Consider the following 24,614-nt stretch of genomic DNA (forward strand, 5'->3'; position numbering starts at 1 on the left):
TTTATGGTTTGTTTTTCTTTTGTCCAGTTTATGCAGTAGATGTGCACTGAAGAAAAGTTTTCACGTTCTTCAGTTTTCAAATGTGCCATAATGCATGCACAAAGGGGAAGAGGTGCATGAAAGAAAAAGGGGGATTTTTCAAAGGGTTTATCTTTATCTTTATTAATGTACTCATATTCTACCATATGCCAAGGCCCGAGGCAGGTTTCCAAGGAGCACTGCACATGTTTTGATAAAGTCACAGATCTGATTTAGAAAATGTTTCCAAAAAGTGTGTGAAAACCATAAGCAACCAGTATACCAAAAATAAACAAATAAAATAAAAAATTTGAGATGATTGGACAAATCCTCCATGAAAATAATTTAAAAAGTGAGTTAAAATTGATATTTGTAAATGGTTTTGCAAAGATACTATAGCACTATTGATGTAGTTTGCCCTCTGTCAATTAGTTTTCAGAATAAGAAAGTATTAAAATACCTTCCATTTTCAGAACATTTTTAATGGGGGGCCCATAAATAAAGAGAAAAGAAATGCACAGCGGACTGTTAGCAGTTAAGTGAGAATTTTTTCAGTAAATAATAAAGCGTACATTTATCCTAATAAAAGCCTAGTATACTCACTGTTGAAAACCAGCCACAAAATAAACATCACCACTAATGCCTTGTTTAGGAAGAGCATTATAAATGATTTTTCCACAGCTAGAAAACACTGAGGATCTGATTCACGAAGCTTTTCTTCCATAGACGTAGAAGGGAAGGTTAGAGGAGGTCAAGCCCTTTAATGATTTATAGCATGGGTAGTTTTTTTTCTTAAGAAAAATATTTAAACAGCTGCATTAGATGCAATTCCCAGTGGACATCCACTATGAGGTATTGCATGCTAATTCACTGACAGAAATGTACTATTTTCTGAGCTCTTTCAGTCTAAGGATTTGCATTTTGACAGGCATAACAACAGTAGTGGTTACCTACCAACCATCCAGTCCATCTCTTCCACATTATCCCCATATAATCCGTGCCGACTGGTACCAATGAATCTCTCGGTGGTGACAAGTGGAGTGTGCACGTGCAAGAGAGAGAAAAAGAGAAGGAAAGGCCCTTTCTTGTTCCTAAAAAAGCAGAAAATCAGCCTGTTACTCCCTTGAGCACAAATCTGAGCTTGGGCTCCAGGACAAACAATGGATAAGATAAGAAGGAAACCATTTTTCTTTAGGAGAGGATCTGATGGAAGTGTTAATCTGTTTATACCGCACTGGGATGATATCTCCTTAATTTCCGGCAAAAAGTGAAAACTATAGATGACGTAGAACACAGAAAGAGGTTAAATTGCATTTAAAACATATGAAGCCGACACTGGAATTTCCCTTCTTGTTCCTGTTCATTCACTTGCTTTTCGTAAGCATTCAGTTGCAAAACTTTGCTCATAAAAATAGTAGTGAAAGCTGTTAGGTAAGATGGAGACCTTTTATTATTACTGTTATTCAGAGTAATAAAGTTACGTATCATTTTTATGGTAGGACTGGACATATGCAGCGCTGTATGATGAGTATTCAGGTATTATAAATCCCGGACTTACAATTGAAGGGGATACTTTTCAAACAAATTGCTGAACATACAACACTATTGTTCGCTCTGAATTGGAATTTTATAAAACTGCTCATCCAACAGGCAGATGAACTTATGCATGTATGGCACGCTCGCTTATAACTTTACCTAAACTGCGAGGAGGTTTTCCTGGGGGTGTGGTTGGGACAGAGGTTTTACTTACAGGTGTAATTTTGATTTTAAAAAAGCATGCATGGAAGTTTATATGGGAAAACCACGTGCTCTGGTTGGCAGGTGAAACTTATGCAGGTTCTTTCAGTAGGATAATTTTCAAAATGAACATATGAGCACATTCCCTTTAAAAATTGGTGACACTTATGTATGTATTGGCCACATAAGTTACTTGCTATGCTACAAAATTATCCTTTTAAATGGGCACCTGAGGTAATGAGGAAGAAAGTGACTGAAAACTAAATACCCTTTAGTGTATGATTTGGACTTTGATTTTAGATTTAATTACTCACTTTTCCAAATTCAAGCTCAAGGTGAGTCACAATTCGTGTACTGTTGCTTTCTCCCTGCCCCACAGAGCTTACAATCAGGAAGCCTAACTTCCAAACCTTTCTACGGTACAGCATTTACTTGCCTAAGTGGACACGCAGAGATTAATGCAAGTATTTTATAAACTGTGCAGCAGGAGGTGCACGGTTTATAAAATACTGTGTATTTCTGCCCTGAAATTACACAGGTATTGTTATGGCTCAGATAAAACATCCATGTTTTATTATCCAGGCAGCTAAACTTTCCCTCCAATCAGTCCTCATGACAAAGATTCTGTAAGTCTGAAATTGTTTATTGTACAAGTAAATTTTACTCACAATTGTTGCATTTCAGACACAAGCCCCAGGCAAGAATCTTTGGTAACTGGAGATAGGATGGGAGAAGGGAGAAGGGAGAATGGAGTTTCTTGTGTTGCAAGGCTGGGAAGGTAAGAGGAATCTGAGGCTGATTTAGTCCTTAGAAGAAGGCGATAAGAGGAAAGGTGAAACCCAATTCATTTCAGGGGGTAACATGAAGCACTGGAGCAACAAGCATGGAGCAATTGACTCTCGTCGAGAGCTGTCAAAGGAAATGCCTCCACAAGCTAGAGGCAGGGGACAGGGTCCAATGGCAGTGAGCCTAAGAACCATGTAACACAGGGAGAGCATGAAGGGCAGTCCTTTGAACCTATAAGGCACCCTGGAAAACTTAAGTTAGATTGAATGGGATTCAAGCTCTCCTGATGGTGAGAGAGAGTGGAGGGGGGAGGGGGCCTCTTAAAGACAAAGGCTCACAGATTTTTTATCATAGGTTACAAACAGTGCTTCAGTATAAAGAATCCTTTTGAATGGAGGACTGCACTAAACACAGTTAAACTACAATATAGACAGATACAAACATGTACCCACTGCTGGGGACAGAACAGGTAAGTTTCAGTATATGGAAGTATTTCCAGTACAAGAAATATTTCTCTATTTAATAAATACACATGTGCACGTTTTAGGTGTGTGATATATAAAAATATATACCATGTATTCTCAATAACCTTGTGTTATACACAGAAGCTGGTATTTTATATAGTATGCACATACTCTGTTTTGAAAATACTTGCTTGCACATGTACTTTAAATCACCAGTTTGCCAGACCTCCCACCCAAAAATTGCACACAACAGACAAATCCAATTTCACATGCAAAAGTCAATTAGCAGGTGTAAAAGTGTATGATTATTCAGTAATGTATACATGTATGTCTGTTGCAAAATAGCAACTACCGCATGTACTTCTGACCCCGCCCAGGAACATCCCCCTCTGCTCCGTATTTCCACCAATAAAACATAGGCATAAAATGAAAAGTATACAGGTACTCTCAACATTGATAAAACAGCATATAGAGGTAGATCTTAAAAAAATACGTGATCGCGTACTTTTGTTCGCGCACCAGGCACAAACAAAAGAACGCTGGATTTTATAAGATACGCGCGTAGCCGCGCGTATCTTATAAAATTCGGGATCGGCGCGTGCAAGGCTGCCGATTTTGGGCAGCCTGCGCGCGCCGAGCCGCACAGTCTGCCTCCGTTCCCTCTGAGGCCGCTCCAAAATCGGAGCGGCCTCGGAGGGAACTTTCTTTCGCCCTCCCCTCACCTTCCCCTACCTAACCCACCCCCCCGGCCCTATCTAACCCCCCCTACCTTTATCCATGGATTTACGCTTGCCAGCGGGCTGCTGGCACACCAAGACCCGACCCGGGGGCTGTTCCGGAGGGCGCGGTCATGCCCCGGAACGCCCCCGGGCCGAAACCACGCCCCCGGGCCCGCCCCCCAAAGGCTGCACAAAATCGGCAGCCTTGTGCGCGCCGAGCTGCGCAGCCTGCCTCCGTTCCCTCCGAGGCCGCTCCAAAATCGGAGCGGCCTCGGAGGGAACTTTCTTTCGCCTTCCCCTCACCTTCCCCTACCTAACTCACCCCCCCCTGGCCCTATCTAAACCCCCCCCACCTTTATCCATGGATTTACGCCTGCCGGAGGCAGATGTAAATCCGCGCGCGCCAGCAGGCTGCTGGCGCGCCAAGACCCAACCCGGGGGCTGTTCCGGAGGGCGCAGCCACGCCCCCAGAATGCCCCCAGGCCGAAACCACGCCCCCGGGCCCGCCCCCCAAATGCCGTGTCACGCCCCCGAAACGCCGTGTCATTTGGCGACACGCCTCAGACATGCCCCCTTAAAAAAGCCCCGGGACTTACACGCGTCCCGGGGCTCTGCGCGCGCCGGCAGCTTATGCAAAATAGGCGCGCCGGCGCGCGAGGGCCCTGCTCACCTAAATCCGGCCGGATTTACGCGAGCAGGGCATTTAAAATCCGCCCCATAGTGCATGTGCGTGCTATGGATATGTATAAAGCATTGATTTACTCACAGAAGTTCCTTTGAACATTACCGGCTCTATGACTAGGGACCTTCATTTTCAGCTTTTATTTTATTTTTCCTGGGAATTTCAATAGTACAACAAAAGAAATCCATGGAAAAATTACTTTTCCACTGATTTTTCTCCTGTGTATAATAACAGTCATTTTTCTATTGATTATTGTTTATTGTTATAACATTAACATTCTCAAGAAAAATATCCCTCTCTATGATTTATTTTGCATTCTAACTAACGGCTCGATACTGTAAGACCGCGGTAGAAAGAGTGCGGCATTGCCAGGCGCACCCTTCCTCCCCGCACGCACAGTTCTCTTCACTTAGCGCTGGATACTCTCTTCTAATTGCATGCAAATGCATGCCGCGGCTGCGAAGCCTTAGGCAAGCGTTAGGCCCGCGCAACCCATTTTACTGTATAGAGCACCTATACAGTATCCTGGGTTCGCGGGCCTAACGCTTCACGGCCACGCTGGTATCTGTCATTTCAAATGTCATTTCAAATGACATTTGAAATGACAGGTATCAGGAAGTGGACAGTTATGTTCCCCGATGCTCGGCAAACTATCCCCCAGCGCCCGCTCACCTGCCCTGGCCCCGTCCGGTCTCCGGTGCAGCCCCAGTCCTGTCTCCTCCTCCCGAAGCAAAAAAAAAAACAAAACTGCTCAAGGCGGCCGGGTGGGCGTGCATTCATCCAGGCAGAGGGAGCCGGCGGCGAAAGCGGCCTCCGGCTCCCTCTGCCTGGATGAATGCCTGGCCCCCGCCGGCTGCGAATGAATGCCCGTGCGATTTCGGCGCTCAAGGCGTGACGTCACGTCATGTGACTGCCTTGAGCGCCGAAATCGCACGGACATTCATTCGCGGCCGGCGGGGGCCGCTGGATGAATGCCCGGCCCCCGCCGGCCGCAAATGAATGCCCGTGCGATTTCGGCGCTCAAGGCGTGACGTCACGTCATGTGACTGCCTTGAGTGCCGAAATCGCACGGGCATTCATTCGCGGCCGGCGGGGGCCGCTGGATGAATGGAGCACCGAAATCGCACGGGCATTCATTCGCGGCCGGCGGGGGCCGCTGGATGAATGGAGTGCCGAAATCGCACGGGCATTCATTCGCGGCCGGCAGGGGCCGTGCATTCATCCAGCGGCCCCCGCCGGCCGCGAATGAATGTCCGTGCGATTTCGGCACTCAAGGCAGTCACATGACGTGACGTCACGCCTTGAGCGCCGAAATCGCACGGGCATTCATTCGCGGCCGGCGGGGGCCGGGCATTCATCCAGGCAGAGGGAGCCGGAGGCCGCTTTCGCCGCCGGCTCCCTCTGCCTGGATGAATGCACGCCCACCCGGCCGCCTTGAGCGCCGAAATCGGGAGGAGAGGAGAAGGGAGAAGGGACTACCGTAGCAGGCCCGAGCCTTGCTACTTTTTCGGGGGTTTTTTTTTTTTTTTTGCTTCGGGAGGAGGGGACAGGACTGGGGCTGCACCGGAGACCGGACGGGGCCAGGGCAGGTAAGCAATGTTTTTACACTTTTTTTACACCATTTTTTACACTTTATTCCCGTTTTAATTTTCGAACACCACACTAACACCAAGTAGAGGGTAGCGGTAAACTAACACGTTAAGGCCGCAGCAAAATAGCGGGTTACAAAGGAGATAATCTGAGGGCGCGTCACAGTATCGGAGGGGAATAGCTAATTCCTTCATTATACAGCTAATTCGTTCATTTACATGCTGGGTGCGGAAAGGGTTATGTGTCTGTTTTAAAAAGCACTAAGGACGCGTGAAACTGGAGACTGTATCACTGAATCGCCTTACGCGTCCGAATTGTGCTCTCCGAGCACGTTACAGACGGGAAATCTTCAACCGAACGATACTGTATCGAGCCGTAAGGAAGCTCTTTACGGATGAAAAGGAACGGGTTCCTTTCTGATATAATCAGTCAGTTTGCCAGAACAGAGATTACTTCTGTCTGAGGTTTCTGATGTGGGGGATCCTTCACGGCCGACCATTTCCTCTCTCTATGCTCTTTTAAATAAAACTAAGCCCAAAGTAAAATGGGATTCTGTGTTAGGAGGATGGCAGACGGAGATATCTCTATCATTAACGTTGCCCCAACATGAACGGATTTTTGGGAGAATAAAATCTCTAACTAGTAAAATAACTTTACGGGAAATGTTTTACAAGTTTCTACTGCGCTACTATTGTCCGCAACAAAGGGCACATCAGAGGGGGCTTTCTCCTTCTGCACTGTGTGTGAAACATACAAAGGAGTCAGGTACCCTGGGACATCAGTTTTGCTCATGCCCCAAGATTCAGGTTTTTTGGCGAGCTCTAATACGTTATATACAAACCGTTACAGAGATTTCCTTACTGATGCAGGCCCCAACTCTCCTTTTTGATTTCCTTCCTGGGATTGCAAGAGGTCGCAAATACACAAAACTTTGGATTTGAAAGGTCTTATTAATAGCTAACGGCTCGATACAGTAAGGCCGCGGTAGAAACAGTGCGGCAGTGTCAGGCGCACCCTTCCTCCCCGCACGCACAGTTCTCTTGACCTAGCGCCTGATACTCTCTTCTAATTGCATGCAAATGCATGCCGCGGCTGTGAAGCGTTAGGGAAGGGTTAGGCCCGCGCAACCCATTTTACTGTATAGGCGCTTAATACAGCGCCTATACAGTAACCTGGGTGCGCTGGTGCCTGTCATTTCAAATGACAGGCACCAGGAAGTGTAAAAAACAAAATTTTTAAATACCTGTCTGAGGGCCGCGTGGGTCCAGGCGGCCGGCAGGTGGCGGGATCCGGGGGGCGGGTGGTCGCGTGTTAAATCTAGGCCGCGGGCGGGTGGGCGCCTGTTCCAGGCGGCGGGGGCGGGTGGACACGCGTTAGTTTCAGACGGCCGGCGGGCGGCGGCGGGAGCCGGGGGGCGGGTGGTCGCGTGTTAAATCTAGGCCGCGGGCGGGTGGGCGCCTGTTCCAGGCGGCGGGGGCGGGTGGACGCGCGTTAGTTTCAGACGGCCGGCGGGCGGCAGCGGGTGGTCGCGTGTTAAATCTAGGCCGCGGGCGGGTGGACGCGCGTTAGTTTCAGACGGCCGCCGGCTCCTCCGCCTGGATGAATGAATGCGCGCCTGTGCGACCCCTGAAATTCGGTGCTCAAGGCAGTTACATGCCGTGACGTCGGGCGTCGTGACGTCACGCCTTGAGCGCCGAATCGCAGGGGTCGCACAGGCGCTCATTCATCCAGGCGGAGGAGCCGGCGGCGAAAGACCCGGCCTAGATTTAACACGCGACCACCCGCCCCCCGGCTCCCGCCGCCGCCCATCTGAAACTAACGCGCGTCCACCCGCCCCCGCCGCCGCTGCCTGGAACAGGCGCCCACCCGCCCGCGGCCTAGATTTAACACGCGACCACCCGCCCCCCGGCTCCCGCTGCCGGCCGCCTGGACCCACGCGGCCCTCCGACAGGTATTTAAAATTTTTTATTTTTTTTTCTGACAGGTTTTATGTGTTCCACAGCATTACATTTTCTCGATCATCTCTGTATCGCTTTTTTTTTTAATTGTGTTTTATTGTTTTTGAGTATCTTAAGCGGTGTCGATGGATTTGTTACTAGACTCACAGTCCTAACACCTACTAGGGGGAGGCGGTAAACTAACACGTTAAGGCCGCGGCAAAACAGCGGGTTACTAAGGAGATAATATCAGTGTCCGTTACAGTATCGGAGGGGAATAGCTAATTCCTTCATTATACAGCTAATTCGTTCATTTACACATCATATACATGCTGCATGCGGAAAGGGTTATGTGTCTATTTTACGAAGCGCTAAGGACGCGTGAAACTGGAGACTGTATCGCTGGATCGCCTTACTCGTCTGTATTGTGCGCTCCCAGCACGTTACAGACGGGGAATCTTTAACCGCACGTTACTGTATCGACCTGTAAATGCGTTATTTTACAGTGTTGGTTCTAGGCGGATCCCCCTAGTATCATACAATTATGAAACAGCATACATATAATGTGCATCAATGAGAAATATATGGAGAAGCTCGATCTATTAAAACATAGACGAATATATGTTGTTGTATGGGAACCCTATTTGCAATCTTTACCCCATATATATGAAGTTTGGTGCTTAGTGACTATACTGTTCCTTCTGGTAATGTTGTAATGGGTTGATATGCTTGCAGGGTCATAGGGTGGGGGGAGATTATAATGTATCACTGGGTAGTGACCTGGCAAAAGGAACACCCAGGTCCTACTACTAGTTTGCTATGTATATTGTACACCATTTCTAATTCAGTAAAAAGATTTGAACATAAATTATAATTTGGGCTGTCTAAACCCCTAAACATGTTACAAAATCGGGGGTCGGCATGCACAAGGGGGTGCACACTAGTGCATCTTGCACGCGCCGATGCCCACGGCCTCCCCCCATTTCCCCTATTCTAACCCTGCTCCTGACCTCTATCTTACCTTTTGCGCCTGCCTCTGAGCAGGAGCAAGTTGCGCGTGCCAGCAGCCTGCCGGCACGCGATCCCCCGGCACAGCAGCAAATGGCCTCTGACCTTGCCTCCATCCCGCCCCTTTTTTAAAGCCCCGGACTTAGATGCGTCCTGGGGCTTTATATGCATCGCCGGACCTTTGTAAAATAGGCCCAGTGTGCGCAACCCCCTCTACGCGTTTAAATCCACTGGATTTTACGTGCGTTGAGCTTTTAAAATCCAGCCCTTTAGGTTTATGTGATAAGTGAATGGACATTAACATAAATTAAAGCCTTTATGATGATGTTACTGCTCAGAATTTTCAGATTTTGGTAATTCAGTCATCTTCCCTTTAGTTTTGAAAAATCATAGATGGTAACTTTTAAACAGCAGTGTGGGCGTACATTTACGTGCATATGCCAGCTCGTGCGAATGGAGTCGGCCATTTTATATGCGCTTATGATATAAAATCAGCTGTATGCACGCACATATGCACACTATTTTGTATGGACATGTGCTTCTGCGCACAAATGCAGGCTCTACTGCTTAAGTGGGGGGATTTTATTAGACACGCGCGCCGAAGCAATTACCAGTTTCCCCAGTCCATTCTCAGTTTGCCCAGGTAAAGTCTAGGACTTCCTAACCCCCCCCTAATTAACCTTCCTCCCTTTAACCCTATTAGCCCCAACCATTCAAACCCTGCTGACTAGCCCTGAGTTTTTATTTTAAAACTTACACCATAGCAGAAGTAAAGTTATGCAGGAGGGGACCCCGGCGCACGCTTGTGCATGTAAGTACTTACACGCATACTTCAGGTTATAGACCCAGAACACCCATGCCCTGCCCAGACTCCACCCACTCCCCGCCACCTTTTTCGTAAAAGGTTTTATGCATGTACTGGGAGATATGTGCGAACTTGCCCGCTTTTTAAAATCTGCACAGCGGGCACCGGCCGGACTAGTACGTGTATCTCCCAGCTTCAACACGAGTAGGCCTTTTAAAATTCTCCTGATTGTGAAGACAGGGGCATTGGTACAATTATTATAAAAAAATGGGGAGGGGTGGGGAGGTTTACAAAAAAAAAAAAAAATCCCCTTTGACCCCTGTGTATAATGCAAGTCATTATACTTATACTTCAAGCAAGGAGTTGAAACAGCACCTCTAGTACTCCTAGTCCCAACTCCTATGACGTAGAAGTACCATAGTATAAGCAGGAAATGATAAATATTTCTGAGCTGGATGTCTAGCAAGAAGACTGCAAGACGACCTTCCAGAAGGGAGGGATGGAACAAGGGTAAATATCATTGGTTCATACCCACTATAACTGTAGCATCATAAAAGAACAGAAATAAAATTACAAGAAATATTGTGCAATCTGATGCCCTGCTCTATAACTTCTCCTACCAAAGATGCAAACAGACTGCTTCTAGCAAGGTCTAAAACTAATCAAAATCAGTTGTTACCTTTCGATGAACGAAACTGCTTCTTTCACCATGAGAGAAGCAGTTCTTTCCACTCTCATTGGCTGTTCAGTAATTTCGTAGTTTCTCATCATTAAACAGTTCCAGTGCCTGACGAAAATTAAACTGGTATACCAAGGGATTAAAAACAAGGAGGCAAGCAATGCCAGGCAAGTGATTATTTTCCAAGAAATGGGAAACAAGCCAGTGAGTTTTCCAATTGCCACTGTAAGCAGAGCGAGGGCAATTATTTGAAAATAAAACCAGAAGTTACGTCTGTAGGCGAAACCTTGCTCGGGCGCGTGTCCTGTCTGGCACTCAGTGAAAAGGCTGAAAGGCATCCCATAGTAGTAATGAAAGCCATGGTTTAAAGGATGGTGACAATAATCAGTGCGGGATTCACAGCTCATACCCAGGTGCCATTTTCCTGTTAAACCAAAAACATTTACAGTTATAGTAGTTCTACTTTAGCATAATACAAAGTATGCCTTCATCATTTTTGTAAGTTTATCATTTCGGCTAATTTTCGCTACATTGGAAATGGATCAGAAGTTGTGGGGTCTTGCGCAAAGAATAAGCACAGGGCATCCCACATTAGGGCCTAATTGAACCTATTTGCTTGATGGTTATGTGGTTGGAGATATTTCACCAGCAAATAACAAAACTGGTCTGTTTGGGATTTCAGTGAATAAATTCCTGATACAAAGTCTGTAATCACTGCCTAAAAATGTCAGAACATGGCCTCTACCATTTTGGCATTCTGCATTAGATAACTCCACTTCTTATGGAGTGCCATCCACTTTCAGAGTCCTAGTAATGATGAGATAGGACTGGGAGAGAGGAGGAGTTATGGTTTCCCCTTTTTTTCTCTTATGAATACATTGCTATTGTGGACTTTCTTGCTCATAGGTATATTACACTTCTACTACCGGTAGAAGAAAACAAATCACCACAGCTTTTCATGCTCCTTTGGAAACTTTGAACATAAAGTTTCCATGTTGTGAATATTCTCAAGAATGTAAAATGTTCAGACCCCGCTGGCTCAGCAGCAGAGTCGTACAGAAGGGCCATGACTCAATCCCTGAGTCAGGTTCTCTGTTCCCCGGGAGGATGGGGATGTTGCAGGGGGAACTGCAGTCATCATCCAAGGGTGACACCTGATGGCTGATTTTGGGGCCCAGGATTGTAGGGTTCTGGAAACAGTTTTGGTGGGGGATATAAGACAGAGGAAAGATCCTGGGTAGTTGTGAAAGAAGGCTTATGGTGGCCAAGATCCCAGCTCTTGTTCCATTTGAGCAGCGGGAGGAAAACTGCCGAGTCAAAAAATAAATGTTCAAGCCTGGACAGTAATATGATTTAGTAAAAAAACCTCTACAAATGGTAAATTCTAAGCAACAGACTGAGCTACTATAAAGGGACACAGGAATACAAGAGCCCCCCCCCCCTATACCTATAAGTCCAGTGGTGTAGCCTTGCTGCTGTAGGATCTTGGCAAAAGTTGTTTCATTTGTAGGGAGTCCTCCGGTTCCACCAAGCCAAAAAAGAATCCGAAATACATTTGATGCAGATGCCATGCCTGGATGCAAGACAAAAATATTGAGGCACTTGTTTTCTTTCTTTCTTTTTTTTTTTAGACTTTATTTATAAGATACCCCATTTTAACAATGACAAAACCTTGGAATACATAATAAGAACCAAACACCACAAACTACTAATAAAAGCCAATAATCAGGCCAAAAGCTGACAAATGTCTAATGCAATATCACATCTGTTTAAACAATATCACATATAAAGTTGCCCATAACAACAGCACAAAACATCACAAGAGACACACATTCACACATACATGCACACATAGAGGTAAATTTTAAGACCCACGCACATTTTCCGGCTCACGCACATGGATCCAGCAATTTTAAAACATTCTTGTGTATATATGCATATACGTGCGCATGTTTTAAAATTGGCTATTTGTGCATATGTGTGCGCACTATTTCACATTGAAGCGCGCAGGTGTGTTCAAATGCCACCTCATTCGCATAAGTGGGGGGGATTTTACTAGATGCGCACCGATTCTTTTCCCAGTTCGCTCCAGTAAAAGAGAGGACTTCCTAAACCTCCTAGCTAACTTGCCTCCTGTTGCGAGCGTGGAGGTGCGATCACTTCTGACAGGAGTTGTGAGCCCTTGGATCGCCACGCCACTCAGGGAGGAGCCCCGAGAGCACAGCGAGAGGTGAGCTGATTCAAGCATGGGTGGAGCAGAACAAGGCTGATACAAAGTCAAAGATGACTGAAGGATCTGACCCTGTACCGGACCTGCACGCTTCAGGAAAACCAACAACGCAATGGTTGTCTTTGAATGGTCCTCTGACCATTCCAAGCCCTTTCGGACTTGCCGCTAGGAAATGGCAATAAGTGGCAGGCCGGACAGAGGGCAAGGGCAGACGAAGGCCTTGGAACATGGAAGGCTCATACGTAGACTTGGAAGACTCGGGACGTATACTTGGAACTTGGAAGGTTCAAACAGGCACCGTCCCTCAGGGCGCCCTACACAGCCCAGCTGTGGGCTGGTCATGAACCACCCTGTCCCACTGCACGCCCTACACAACCTGAGAAGCCAGGTCGCAGACCACGCGGAGAGTGGGACAAGCGCAGGAAGGGAACCCAGCCAAAATGAGGCTCCAATGACCGGGAACAGGAACCAGATGGAATGGATTTACCCAACAGGAGGTCATCTGGAGGACCCGAGGAGCTGGAGGGTCCAAGGACTTGGGAGGCTCTGAGTGCTAGACTCAGACGAGGGCTTGGAACTCAGGACTTGGAGGAACTCTAAGCGCTAGGAAGACTCAGATGAGGACTTGGAACTCAGGACTTGGAACAGGCAAAGGAGGAGCGGAACCTCGGAACATCAGGACGTCTGGACTTGGAACAAGTAATGGAGGAGCGGAACCTTTGAACATCAGGACATGGAACATGGGGACTTGGAACAGGCGACAAAGGAGCTCAGATGGGGGACAAGACCAGGGACATCAAGATGAGGAGACCAGGAACATGAAGAACACTGAACACAAAGCCATCTATACAGATTAAAACCATGGAGGACCTGGACTGGTCACAGAGCACAGACAACTGTGGAACCCGGTCCGAAGGCCCAGAGTGACTGAAGAGAAGCCCTTTTATAGGGCTGAACCAGGAAATGATTGAATGAAGACTTCCGGTGGGGCCGCGGGCTTTTCCCACCAATGGACCTTTAAATAGCTTAGAAGAGATGTGCACCAGTGCCTAGGAAGGCCCAGGGACAGGAAACAGGACCCTGGATAGCGGTGTCCCTGCCGCACAGGAAGCAGACAGAAGAACAGGCCCTGACTGCGGCACCAGGCCGCGAAGAGGACGTTGCAGCGGCTTCTCCCTGCCGCTCAGGGAGGATCTCAGCTTAGAAGGAACGTGGGCGGCACGAGCAGGGCCACAAAGAAGACGACAGCGGCACCTGGCCATGCGGGCAAGGCCTCAAGGGGCGGCGATCCCGAGCAGAAATAGCGCGGCAGTCTAGGCCAAGCCACAGCAGAGTCCAACGGCGTTGGAATGGTGAGTTAGGTGGAGAGGCCTGCTCGTGTGGTGGGCTCCGTGAGCAGGAATCACAACACCTCCCTTTTACTCTATTATCCCCGACCCTAAAGCCCTGCTGACTACTCTTTTTTTTTTTTTTCACAACTTACACGCCATCCATAACAAAAGTAAAGTTACAAGGTAGGGGACCCCAGAGTGCTTGTGCATGTAAATACTTTTGAGCTGAATTTGTGCTTCAGACCCAGCCTACACGTCCTGCCCATGGCATGCCCAGACCATGCCCACATCTTTTTCAGAAAAAAAAAAAGTTTTGTGCACATAACAGGAGATATGCACGTTGTGGTGGGCCTTTTAAAACCTGTGCATCTGGTGTGGGTCTGAGACACACGCGCATCTCCTGGTTTTGGTGCGTGTAAGACATTTAAAATCGACCAGATAGGCACTTGCTTTCTTATTTTAAAGGTGAATTTTAAAAGCCCGATGTGTGTATTCGTTAGGGATGCGTGAATATGTCAGGTTGGTGCGTGCCGAGTGGATTTTAAAAGCCACCGCACACCTCAAACGTTTTCAAAAAGGGGCAGAGCACGGACATGGCAAGGGTAGGGAATGGGCGTTTCAGGGTGGGAACCTGAAATGTGCATGTAAATGCTTCAGGATTGGATGTTGTGTAAGAAAACATTAAGAAAAATAGGCAGATCTGCAGGGTTTTAAGGATTGGGGCTAACTGGTAGAAGTGAAGGCTATTAAACTAGGTCTTCCAAACGCCCCCATCTCTTAACTGGGTGAAATCGGGGCAAACTGGTGAAAGTGGGAAGAGAGTCAGCACGCGCCCCTTTTGAAATCCCCCGATTTATGTGGTAGAAGTGGCATTTGGGCACACGTACGCGTGCCTACTTAAAATTCGGTGCACATGTGCGCGTGGCCAGGCTATTTTATAATATGTCCACATTCCTGTGCGCGAGCCAACGTATGCATGCAAATGTGCGCACGGGTGTTGGTTTGAAAGTTACCATCTTAGACGGTAACTTTCAAACTGGCACGCGGGCCTAGTTTAATAGCCTTCACTCTCCTCGCTTAGCTCCTACCCTTAAAACCCTGCAGATCTGCCTATTTATCTTTATTTTTTTTAACTTACGCATTATCCATAGCAGAAGTAAAGTTATGTGGCAGGGGCCTCGGCGCGTGGCGGATCACGTAAGTATTTACGTGCACATCTCAGATTCATGCCCCAAAATGCCCATGCCCTGTCCAGATCATGCCCAAGCCCCTTTATGAAAACTTCGAGATACACACATTTCTGAATGGCTTTTAAAATCCGCTCGGTACGTGCGAGCCTGACTTATTCGCACATCCCCCGACTGATGCATGTGCCAGGCTTTTAAAATTCACCTTTTATTGTATTACCTAATAGAAAAAGGACAAAAACAATTTTATTCCTAACTGCTACTGTTTGGTTCAGTGAAACACCTGAGGTGCATTAGTAATATGCATTTTTGTTTTAGTACCTGTATGTAAAAATGTGCTTCACTGACAGAATCCAGGAGGCAGAGAACACAGGCCTCATTCAGTAGTAATGATTCTGTGACACCGCCAAATATCTGCAAATATGCTTTACAGATGCCAACTGATCCAGATTTTCAGGACAGACTGATCCAGTCCTAATTTTGCCCCATTAGATACAGGGACTTGTAGTCTTGCTTTCCTTAGGAAAATCAATAGGGAAATCAGAACAACAAGTAGGATAAAACCAGGACTGAGTCACCCTGTTCTTAAAATAAAAAAAAAACCTGAAACCAGTTGGTTAGCTTAGTGCATTAGTAGTTAACCTTTTGTGACTACTGCACCCCTTTCATGTTCCCTTTGGTTCGCAAAAATTCAAAATTTTAAGGGACAACTATAGCTACATTTATTTTTTTCCTTATCTTTATTGTAACTATTTTTTTACCCTCTATGCATTCTCTGGTTTCATCTGCTCTCTCTTCTAACTTTTATCCTTTCAGTTTTTCTTTTCTACTATATTTGTCTCCATCTTCGTCCTTTTTTCCCCTCACGTCTCTCAAATCTTTCTTTAGTCTCATTTCTCTCCTTCTCCAACTCTCTCGCCTGCTTTACCTCTCCCTCTCATTTCTTACCCTTTATTTCTTCATCTCCTACCCTTCCTCTTCTCTGGCTCGTCCCCTATTGATATCTCTGAGCTCTCCCTCTTATTTTCTAGCTGTCAGCCCTACCTCTCTCCTACTTTCTCCCCAACATATTCTATCCCTCAATCTAGCTATCTCTGATTCTTTCCCCTTCATCTCTCAGCCCTCCATTTCACTTTCTCCTTAGTTCTTCTCACCACACTTCCCTGTTCTCCATATCCATTTCTCCCAACTTTTAGGCCCAGGCCTCCCTGTTTAATCTATTCCCACCAATTAATCTTCCACATCCCTTCTCTTGATCTTTCTCCTCATCTCTCTCCATTTGCTCTCTCCAACTGCCAGCTCCTCTTTCCAGGCTTTGGTCTCCTCATTCCTCCATCCACCTTATCCTAACTTCTTTCCCAAGTCAACTACAAAGCAGCAACAGAGCAACCACCACGAGCATGGGAGTAACAGCCAGCCGCAGGGCTAAAGCAGAGTCAGCAGGCACCACAGCAGAGAATGAAAACACTGCAACATCCTGCCTACACATCTGCTGCCCCTTCCTCCTATCTTTGTGTAACCTTTATTTCCAGATGGAAAGGCGAAGAAAACACAATTGTGTGCACATCACTTTCACTGTTCCCTATACTGCTGCTGTTTATGGCTCTCTGCTGCTCCCGTAGTGCTTTAATGATGATAGTCTCAGGCTCCCCTCTCCTGTGTGTCAACACTGATGCCACATGTGATGTCTTTATTTTACTTCTCCAGCAGTAGATAGGGAGGGCAGGATCTCCCACTTGAGGTTACCACTTTGAGCATCAGGGGAGGGAAAAATGCTTTCCACAGTTTGGGTTCTCCTATCCCATGTAGTAGTCATCTGGTTGTGTACCCCCTGACAGGCTTCCAAATATCCCCGGGGTACATGTATCCCTGGTTGAAAACCACTGCCCTAGTATATTTTAGAAGAATAGAAGACAACAAGCAAAAGGAGAAAGACTGACCTAGTGTAGGTACTTAGGAATATATGAGACAACAGCTTTCAACTCAGTTTTTCCAATTGTTTGAAATAAGCTAATAAAGAACAAAGCAAATTTTCTGTGTGGGAACCATTTCGAAAAAAACTTACTTAGCTGCTAAAATGGCATGATATGAAAAGAAGCCCAGTTACTCACATCTCCTGTCTGGGCACTGAAAGACCCCAATCATCTTCTAACAGATAGCCAAACAGTGTTATACAGATGATGTTCTTCTCCCCAGGGCAAGATCAAGTAGAACCAGAAGGCCAGGGCCATCATTGTGAGGTAAGGGTGGAAATGGGAGAAGGAATTGGTGCAATGGCCTCTGGCCCCATGGTTTGGGAGAAGGAGGGGTGGGGTTCTGTGCTGCTATGGTAGCCCCACCCCAGCACTGTAATTTCTTCTCAAGCATTTTGGGGCCCTGATGTATCTCATTTGTTCTGGACACCACACTCCGTAAGGTCAGTCCGACAGAAAGCTCAGTATGTATTAAAACACGATCCACGTCCCCATTAGCAGGTTATTAGCTTATGAACTAAGCTTTCTTTGATACCTGTGTAAGACAAATTAGGCCTTACGTTAAGTTTAATATTAAGAATTTTCTAGCAATGGTAGCTTCAAGAAGGTAAGAGCTAAGGTGGTGAGTAAAAGGAGGGTCCTTTCCCCAAAGGGGGAAAGGGGACGGGTTTTGGAGATGGTAAAAATGATGGCCTCATGAGTCATAAGGAGGAGTTCAGGAGTTAGCTTTTGAGGAGTTCAGGGCTAGAGTGTGATAAGTATTGATTTGCTGGAGAAGCAGAGTAAGGCATAAGGGTCAACTGGGCGGATAAGGACCTCTTAGACTAGGAGGACACCATTCTGACTGGGGAAGCCCACAGCCTCAGGAATGATCAAAGGAGAAGTTTTCCTTAATTTTATGTTCTGCTGGGTAGTATAGGGTCTTGATGGAAGTTTGAGAGGGAGAAGTCCCTTTAGGATTATGCTCAAGAAATGTGTGAGGACTGTGAGTAACAACTTTGGAGATTTGGGGGTTTGTCTAAGAAGCTAATTTCTGCTTGTTGGTAATTTATTTTTTTTTTGGACTGTTCCTGGTTTTTCTGCCTTCTACTGAACTTTAAATTTGTAGGCTTCCAATAAATGTGTTCTTTCTGTTTTGGAACACAATTTTGGGTGTGGACTGCTGTTTTCTTTGTGTGTAATTCCCTTTGGGCCGCATAGCAGAAGCTATTCCCCAATGATTGAACCCTACACTGGGTCTGCAGCCCATTCATTTTCCAAAAATGACCCTCTACAGAGGATGGAGGGTTACATAAATATCACCTAAACAAGGACCCAAAAGAGAGTTAGTATATTTTTCCACATCTGTTTTTGAGTGTTTTTCCTGAAACTATCACATTTTTCTTCTCTTTGGAGATTGTGTTTAGAAGAAAATTGATCCCAGATAGTTGTAAACATGCCTGAAGGGGACAATAAAACCTACAGATATGCCAAACAGACATAGGGAAAATTATTATAGTGATAAAAGCATTGCAACTTTGCTGTACTCTTTATACTGTAAATGGTTCCCTGTATTCATGAAGGGACTCTTACCAGATCTCACAGGATATCTGCCCGTCAGGAAAGCTGCTCTACTTGGGGTGCACAAACCTGCTGCAGAAATATGCTGAGTGAGTTTCACTCCTTCCTTTGCTAATCTGTCAATGTTAGGGGTCCTAGAAAGCAACAGATGATAATAAAACAGTACTTTAACTAATATAAATAAGTTGTACAATTCTATATAAAATATTCTAGAACTATTTTGAAGGCAAGATGATGCCTTCTGTACTATATTCCCACTTTTGTTTGACATGGTATCCAGGTCCTTGTATCTCAAAAATACAAAAGTATGAAAATCAATAACATCTGAATCATTTTTGAACCATTCCGAATTTTTAACATGACTTGTGTAGAGTTGCCATTTTTATTTTTTTTCTCTTCTTGCTATGGAATACGTGCAAACTGTTAGAACTGGAAAACCAGCCAGCTCCTTGTTAAGATAAGAAACAGAGAATGTCCTTTGTGATTGAAATATTCTAGCATGGCAAAGTTCCCAGAATTTGTGCCTTAATTATTAAAGTTAGAAATATGAAATCAGATGCTCTTCATCAATTAGATACTAGATCAAAGGCACACAGGTGTTTTGATGACGTGCATCTGATGTAAGATCAAAGTTTTTTTTATACTAAATATTCTTGGATGTGTAGCTTGACTCATATATGTAGTTCTTTAGTAAATTAGAACACATGAGGTCAGAAGTCTCTGAACTTATATTGAAAAAAAATTACTATAAGTCATTAAAGGTCAGCAAGAGAAAAAGTATATATACAATGAAGTCCAGTTGTACTAGGTTGCTGTCCTAGCTACAGTATGGCATGCCTGAGACCCTGGCTGATTTAACTCGTATTTGGTAAGCAACCATTTTGAATTTTATTTTTTGTATTATATGACTTGATCAAATCAATTAAATTTAATTATATACTTTCCTCATGTAAAGTAAACATTTTATTCTTCTATTTAAGAATATATTTCTGACTGAGCTATTGAGTAGCTCTTATGTCATAAATAATTAACTGAGCTCAAAATGATGTATCATCTCATGGATTACAAACTGGTTAAAAGACAGGAAACAGAGAGTAGGATTAAATGGTCAATTTTCTCAGTGGAAAAGGATAAACAGTGGAGTGCCTCAGGGATCTGTACTTGGACCGGTGCTTTTCAATATATATATATAAATGATCTGGAAAGGAGGTTATCAAATTTGCAGATACAAAATTATTCAGAGTAGTTAAATCACAAGCAGACTGTGATACATTACAGGAGGACCTTGCAAGACTGGAAGATTGGGCATCCAAATGGCAGATGAAATTTAATGTGGACAAGTGCAAGGTGTTGTATATATGGAAAAATAACCCTTGCTGTAGTTACACGATGTTAGATTCCATATTAGGAGCTACCACCCAGGAAAAAGATCTAGGCATCATAGTGGATAATACTTTAAAATCATCGGCTCAGTGTGCTGCAGCAGTCAAAAAAGCAAATAGAATGTTAAGAATTATTAGGAAGGGAATGGTTAATAGAACGGAAAATGTCATAATGCCTCTGTATCACTCCATGGTGAGACCACACCTTGAATACTGTGTACAATTCTGGTCACTGCATCTCAAAAAAGATATAGTTGCGATGGAGAAGGTACAGAGGAAAGGCTGAAGAGGTTAGGGCTGTTCAACTTGGAGAAGAGACGGCTGAGGGGGGATATGATAGAGGTCTTTAAGATCATGAGAGGTCTTGAATGAGTAGATGTGACTTGGTTATTTACATTTTCGAATAATAGAAGGACTAGGGGGCATTCCATGAAGTTAGCAAGTAGCACATTTAAGATTAATCGGAGAAAATTCTTTTTCACTCAGCACACAATAAAGCTCTGAAATTTGTTGCCAGAGGATGTGGTTAGTGCAGTTAGTGTAGCTGGGTTCAAAAAAGGTTTGGATAAGTTCTTGGAGGAGAAATCCATTAATGGCTATTAATCAATTTTACTTAGGGAATAGCCACTGCTATTAATTGCATCAGTAGCATGGGATTTTCTTAGTGTTTGGGTAATTGCCAGGTTCTTGCCTTTGTTGGAAACAGGATGCTGGGCTTGATGGACCCTTGGTCTGACCCAGCATGGCAATTTCTTGTGTTCTTATGTTCTTATCTCTTAGTTGTGCTGATGTGTTAACTTTATGTGTCATGGGGTTCTAAGGTCAAAAGAGTAAATTTTAAAGGATTCTCCTTTAATAATGTCTCACTTACTTAGCCAATCAGAGGGGTGGCCTCACAAGCTCCATGATTAAATAAACTTGTGATGCACAACCATTGGGCATGCAGAGAAGGAATATAATATTGCATCAATTATTAATCTCTTCTTTAAGCCAAAGAGCTAAAACCCTCTTAAGCTATTTACAGGACTAATGAGTATGAGTTACCCTTAATTTTATTTGATTTGTAAAGCATATTGTTATGACTGATAACATTTTGGTTTAGAAATGTAGGGAACCTTTAGTTTCCCTCACTAAAAGGAGTATATTTATTTTATTTATTTATTTATTTATTTATTTGATTTGATTTTTTTATATACCGGCATTCGCGATGGGAGTCGCATCATGTCGGTTTACAATTAACAGGATGTGAACAAAAGGATAAGAACTTAGAACAATATCATGTGATGTAAGAAGAAGTAGCAGTTACAATAAAACAGGGACATAATGCAACTTGGAATGGAAAGAAAGCGATAGAAAAACATTAACAGTGAGATAGTAGAGTAACAAGGTAATAGACCTGTCCATTAAAAATAAAGATCATTTTGGAGTTGTCCAGTTATTGATTAGTTATCTGGGAAGTTTAATGTAAAAACTAGTGAAGAGAAGTTTGGCTTTGGGAGCTGCAGATGATGTGACCTAGTTGTTTATCATCCCCAAGCACCATCGGTCCTTGTGGATTTTTAGCTTGGATTATGTTGAAGCAGGAGCTCTTTGTCTTTTGTTTTTAATCACATTTTCCTTAAATTAATGGAAAGAAGTTAGGAATTTTCCCTTTTGGGGTCAGCCACTTGTTTGACCTGCTTCAAGCTTGTTTTCAGTCTTTTAATCCAATTTTGGAGAATAACCTGTGAGAGCTGGTCCCTCTTGTTGCAGTGGATTGGATTTTCAAGGCTAGATTTGGGGTAGGGAAGACTTGTACTTCCCTATCTCTCCTTCAGAGAAAAGATCTGACAGTAACCTGATGCAGAGAAGTTTCAGTTGAATTATCTGTCTTTTTGGATTGTCTTCTCTGTTTTGAGGCTAGGAAGTTTTATTCCACCTTTCCTGTCTTTTGCTTGATTTTTCCCTCTTTTGGGTTAGGAGACTATTTTTGTTCCACTGGGAGCTGATGGTCCTTGCTACTCGTAATTGGTAAACAAGCCATTGGGAGAATGGCGTCTTTCATCCTGAAATAACCTGAAGGTGTGGAGGAACTAATCTGGAGGAGAAGATCCTGGCCAGTGGAACAAAGGGAAAGAAACTAAAGAATATAGAGGTAGATTTTAAAAGAAATATAGAGGTAGATTTTATGCCTGATTTTATAACAGGCGTGCACAGGCACGCACATCTTATAAAATTGGGGGTCAGTGCGCGCAAGGGGGTGCACAATTATGCACCTTGTGCGCGCCGAGCTGCACTGCCTTCCCCTGTTCCCTTCCCCCTAACCTGACCTTCCCCTAACATTATCTCCCCCAGCCCTACTCTACCCCCCCCCCAAATTTTTAATTTACCTTTTGCACCTGCCTCTGGGTAGGCGCAAGTTGCGCGTGCCCGCAGCAAATGGCTGCTGTGCCTGGAGTCTCTGACCCTGCACCCGGGATTGATCCGTGGTACTACAGGAACGAAACTTAGCAGGTAAGAACCAATTTTCCTTTCCCTGTACGTACCCAGATCAGTCCAGACTGTGGGATGTACCAAAGCTTCCCTAAACAGGGTGGGACCGAGACAGTCCTGCTTGAAGCACCTGCCATCCGAAGGAGCCAAAAAATGGAGCATGCACATCAAGGCGGTAATGACGAGCAAAGGTATGCAGAGATTTCCAAGTAGCTGCCCTGCATATTTCCTGCGGAGAGACTGATTGACTCTCCGCCCAAGAAGTAGCCTGAGAACGCAAGGAATGGGCCTTCAAACCCTCTGAAACTGATTGACCCTGACAGATATATGCCGACGCAATCACCTCCTTCAACCAATGAGCAATTTGGACCACCCCATAGGACAAATAGGTGATCTGAGACTCAGAACTGATTAGTAACCTGGAGATATTGCAGCAGGAATCATTTAACATCCAGGTGCCAGAGATCACCACCAGACGTGCTCGCTATGTCTTCAGAAGAAAAAGCAGGGAGCTCCACCTGCTTTCACGTCCTGATTGACGTGAAAGGAAGATACAACCTTCGGCAAGAAGGAAGGCACCGTCCTGAGGGAGACCCCTGAATTCAAAAAATGTAGGAAGAGTTCCCTGCAAGACAACGCTTGGAGCTCCAATACCCTCCTGGCGGCGCAAATAGCAACCAGGAAAACAGTCTAAAGCATCAAATCCTTGAGTGTAGCTCACCAGAGAGGTTCGAAGGGCGCTTTGCAGAGAACCAGAAGCACCAAGTTGATTCCACGAGGGACAAGTAGCCTGGACAGGCGGATTCAAATGCTTGGCCCCCTTGAGGAAATGAATGACATCCAGATGAGCCGCCACCGTGTAAACATCAATGCTGCCTAAAAGAAACCCAAGGGCAGAAACCTGCACCCTCAGGGACCTGAAAGATAACCCCTTGGAGAAGCCATTCTGGAGAAAGGAAATGACCTGGGATACCGGAGCCTTATGAGCTGGCACTCCTGCTTCAGCACATACATTCTTAAAAACTTTCTAGACTCGGACGTAAGCGAGAGAGGTAGACGGCTTACGGGCCCGCAACAGGGTGGATATAACTTCTTCTTCTTTATAACCCTTCTTTCTTAATCTCCGCCTTTCAAAAGCCAGGCCACTAGACAAAAGCGAGCCGCCTGATCAAAAAATATGGGACCCTGCCGGAGAAGGCATGTAAGATGGCCGAGGCGAAGAGGGCCGTCCGTCGCGAGGTCACCAGAGGCCAAGGGGAAACATGTACAGGAGAACGTCATGAGGCCAGGGAAGGACCAGGGCATCCACTCCTTCCGAGCAGTGCCCCCTTCTGCGGTTGAAGAATCTGGGAGCTTTCACATTGTTCAAAGTAGCCGTCAGGTCCAAGTGAGGAGGACCCCACCTGTGGATGATCAGATCCATCGCTCCATCTGACAACTCCCACTTGCTGGGGTCTAGACGCTGACGACTGAGGAAATCGGCTTGAACATTCTCCTTCCCCCACAATGTGGGAAGCTGCTAAGCGATCCAGGTGACGCTCCACCCAGACGAAGAGCTTGCTGGCTTCCAGGGCCATCAGGCGACTTCTGGTGCCCCCCTGCTGATTGATATAGGCTACCGTGGTGGAGTTGTCCGATAGCAACCACACCACCTTGCGACGGATCAGAGGAAGGAAGACCTTGAGTGCCAGGCGACCGCTCGGGCTTCCAGCCGATTGATGTGCCAGTGGGATTGAACTAGGGACCAGTATCCCTGCATAGACTAGGTTAACACACTGCTCCCCAACCGGAGAGCCTGGCATCTGTCGTGACAACAATACACTGAGGAGTCTGTAGGGGCATCCTCTTCAGGAGGTGCGCAAGCGAGAGCCACCATTGCATGTCGGCGATAGTAGAGTCAGAGAGCGGGAAAGGCATCCGAAAGTGTTCCAACACCGGTTTCCAGCAGGATAGCAAAGCTTTCTGTAATGGCCGCATTTGCGCAAAAGCCCAAGGAACCAGATCGATACTGGAAGCCATGGACCCCGGGACCTGAAGGTAATCCCAGGCCATGG

General features: G+C 45.5%; 1 protein-coding gene across 5 annotated transcripts in view; it reads right to left on the minus strand.

Annotated features, from left to right (window-relative positions):
• The window catches only part of LOC115092619 (arylsulfatase H-like), a 75,089-nt gene that overhangs the window by 19,383 nt on the left and 31,092 nt on the right, over window positions 1-24,614 (minus strand). For all 5 annotated transcript variants that reach the window (XM_029603687.1, XM_029603685.1, XM_029603686.1 and 2 more), the window contains 4 exons: window positions 18,719-18,840; window positions 11,873-11,998; window positions 10,426-10,849; window positions 973-1,109 (listed from right to left, as the gene is read on the minus strand). In XM_029603687.1, coding sequence (XP_029459547.1) covers window positions 973-1,109; window positions 10,426-10,849; window positions 11,873-11,998; window positions 18,719-18,840 — 809 coding nt within the window. The remainder of the gene's footprint in view (window positions 1-972; window positions 1,110-10,425; window positions 10,850-11,872; window positions 11,999-18,718; window positions 18,841-24,614) is intronic.

Source organism: Rhinatrema bivittatum, chromosome 5 (genome assembly GCF_901001135.1).
Source record: "Rhinatrema bivittatum chromosome 5, aRhiBiv1.1, whole genome shotgun sequence".
NCBI lineage: Eukaryota > Metazoa > Chordata > Amphibia > Gymnophiona > Rhinatrematidae > Rhinatrema > Rhinatrema bivittatum.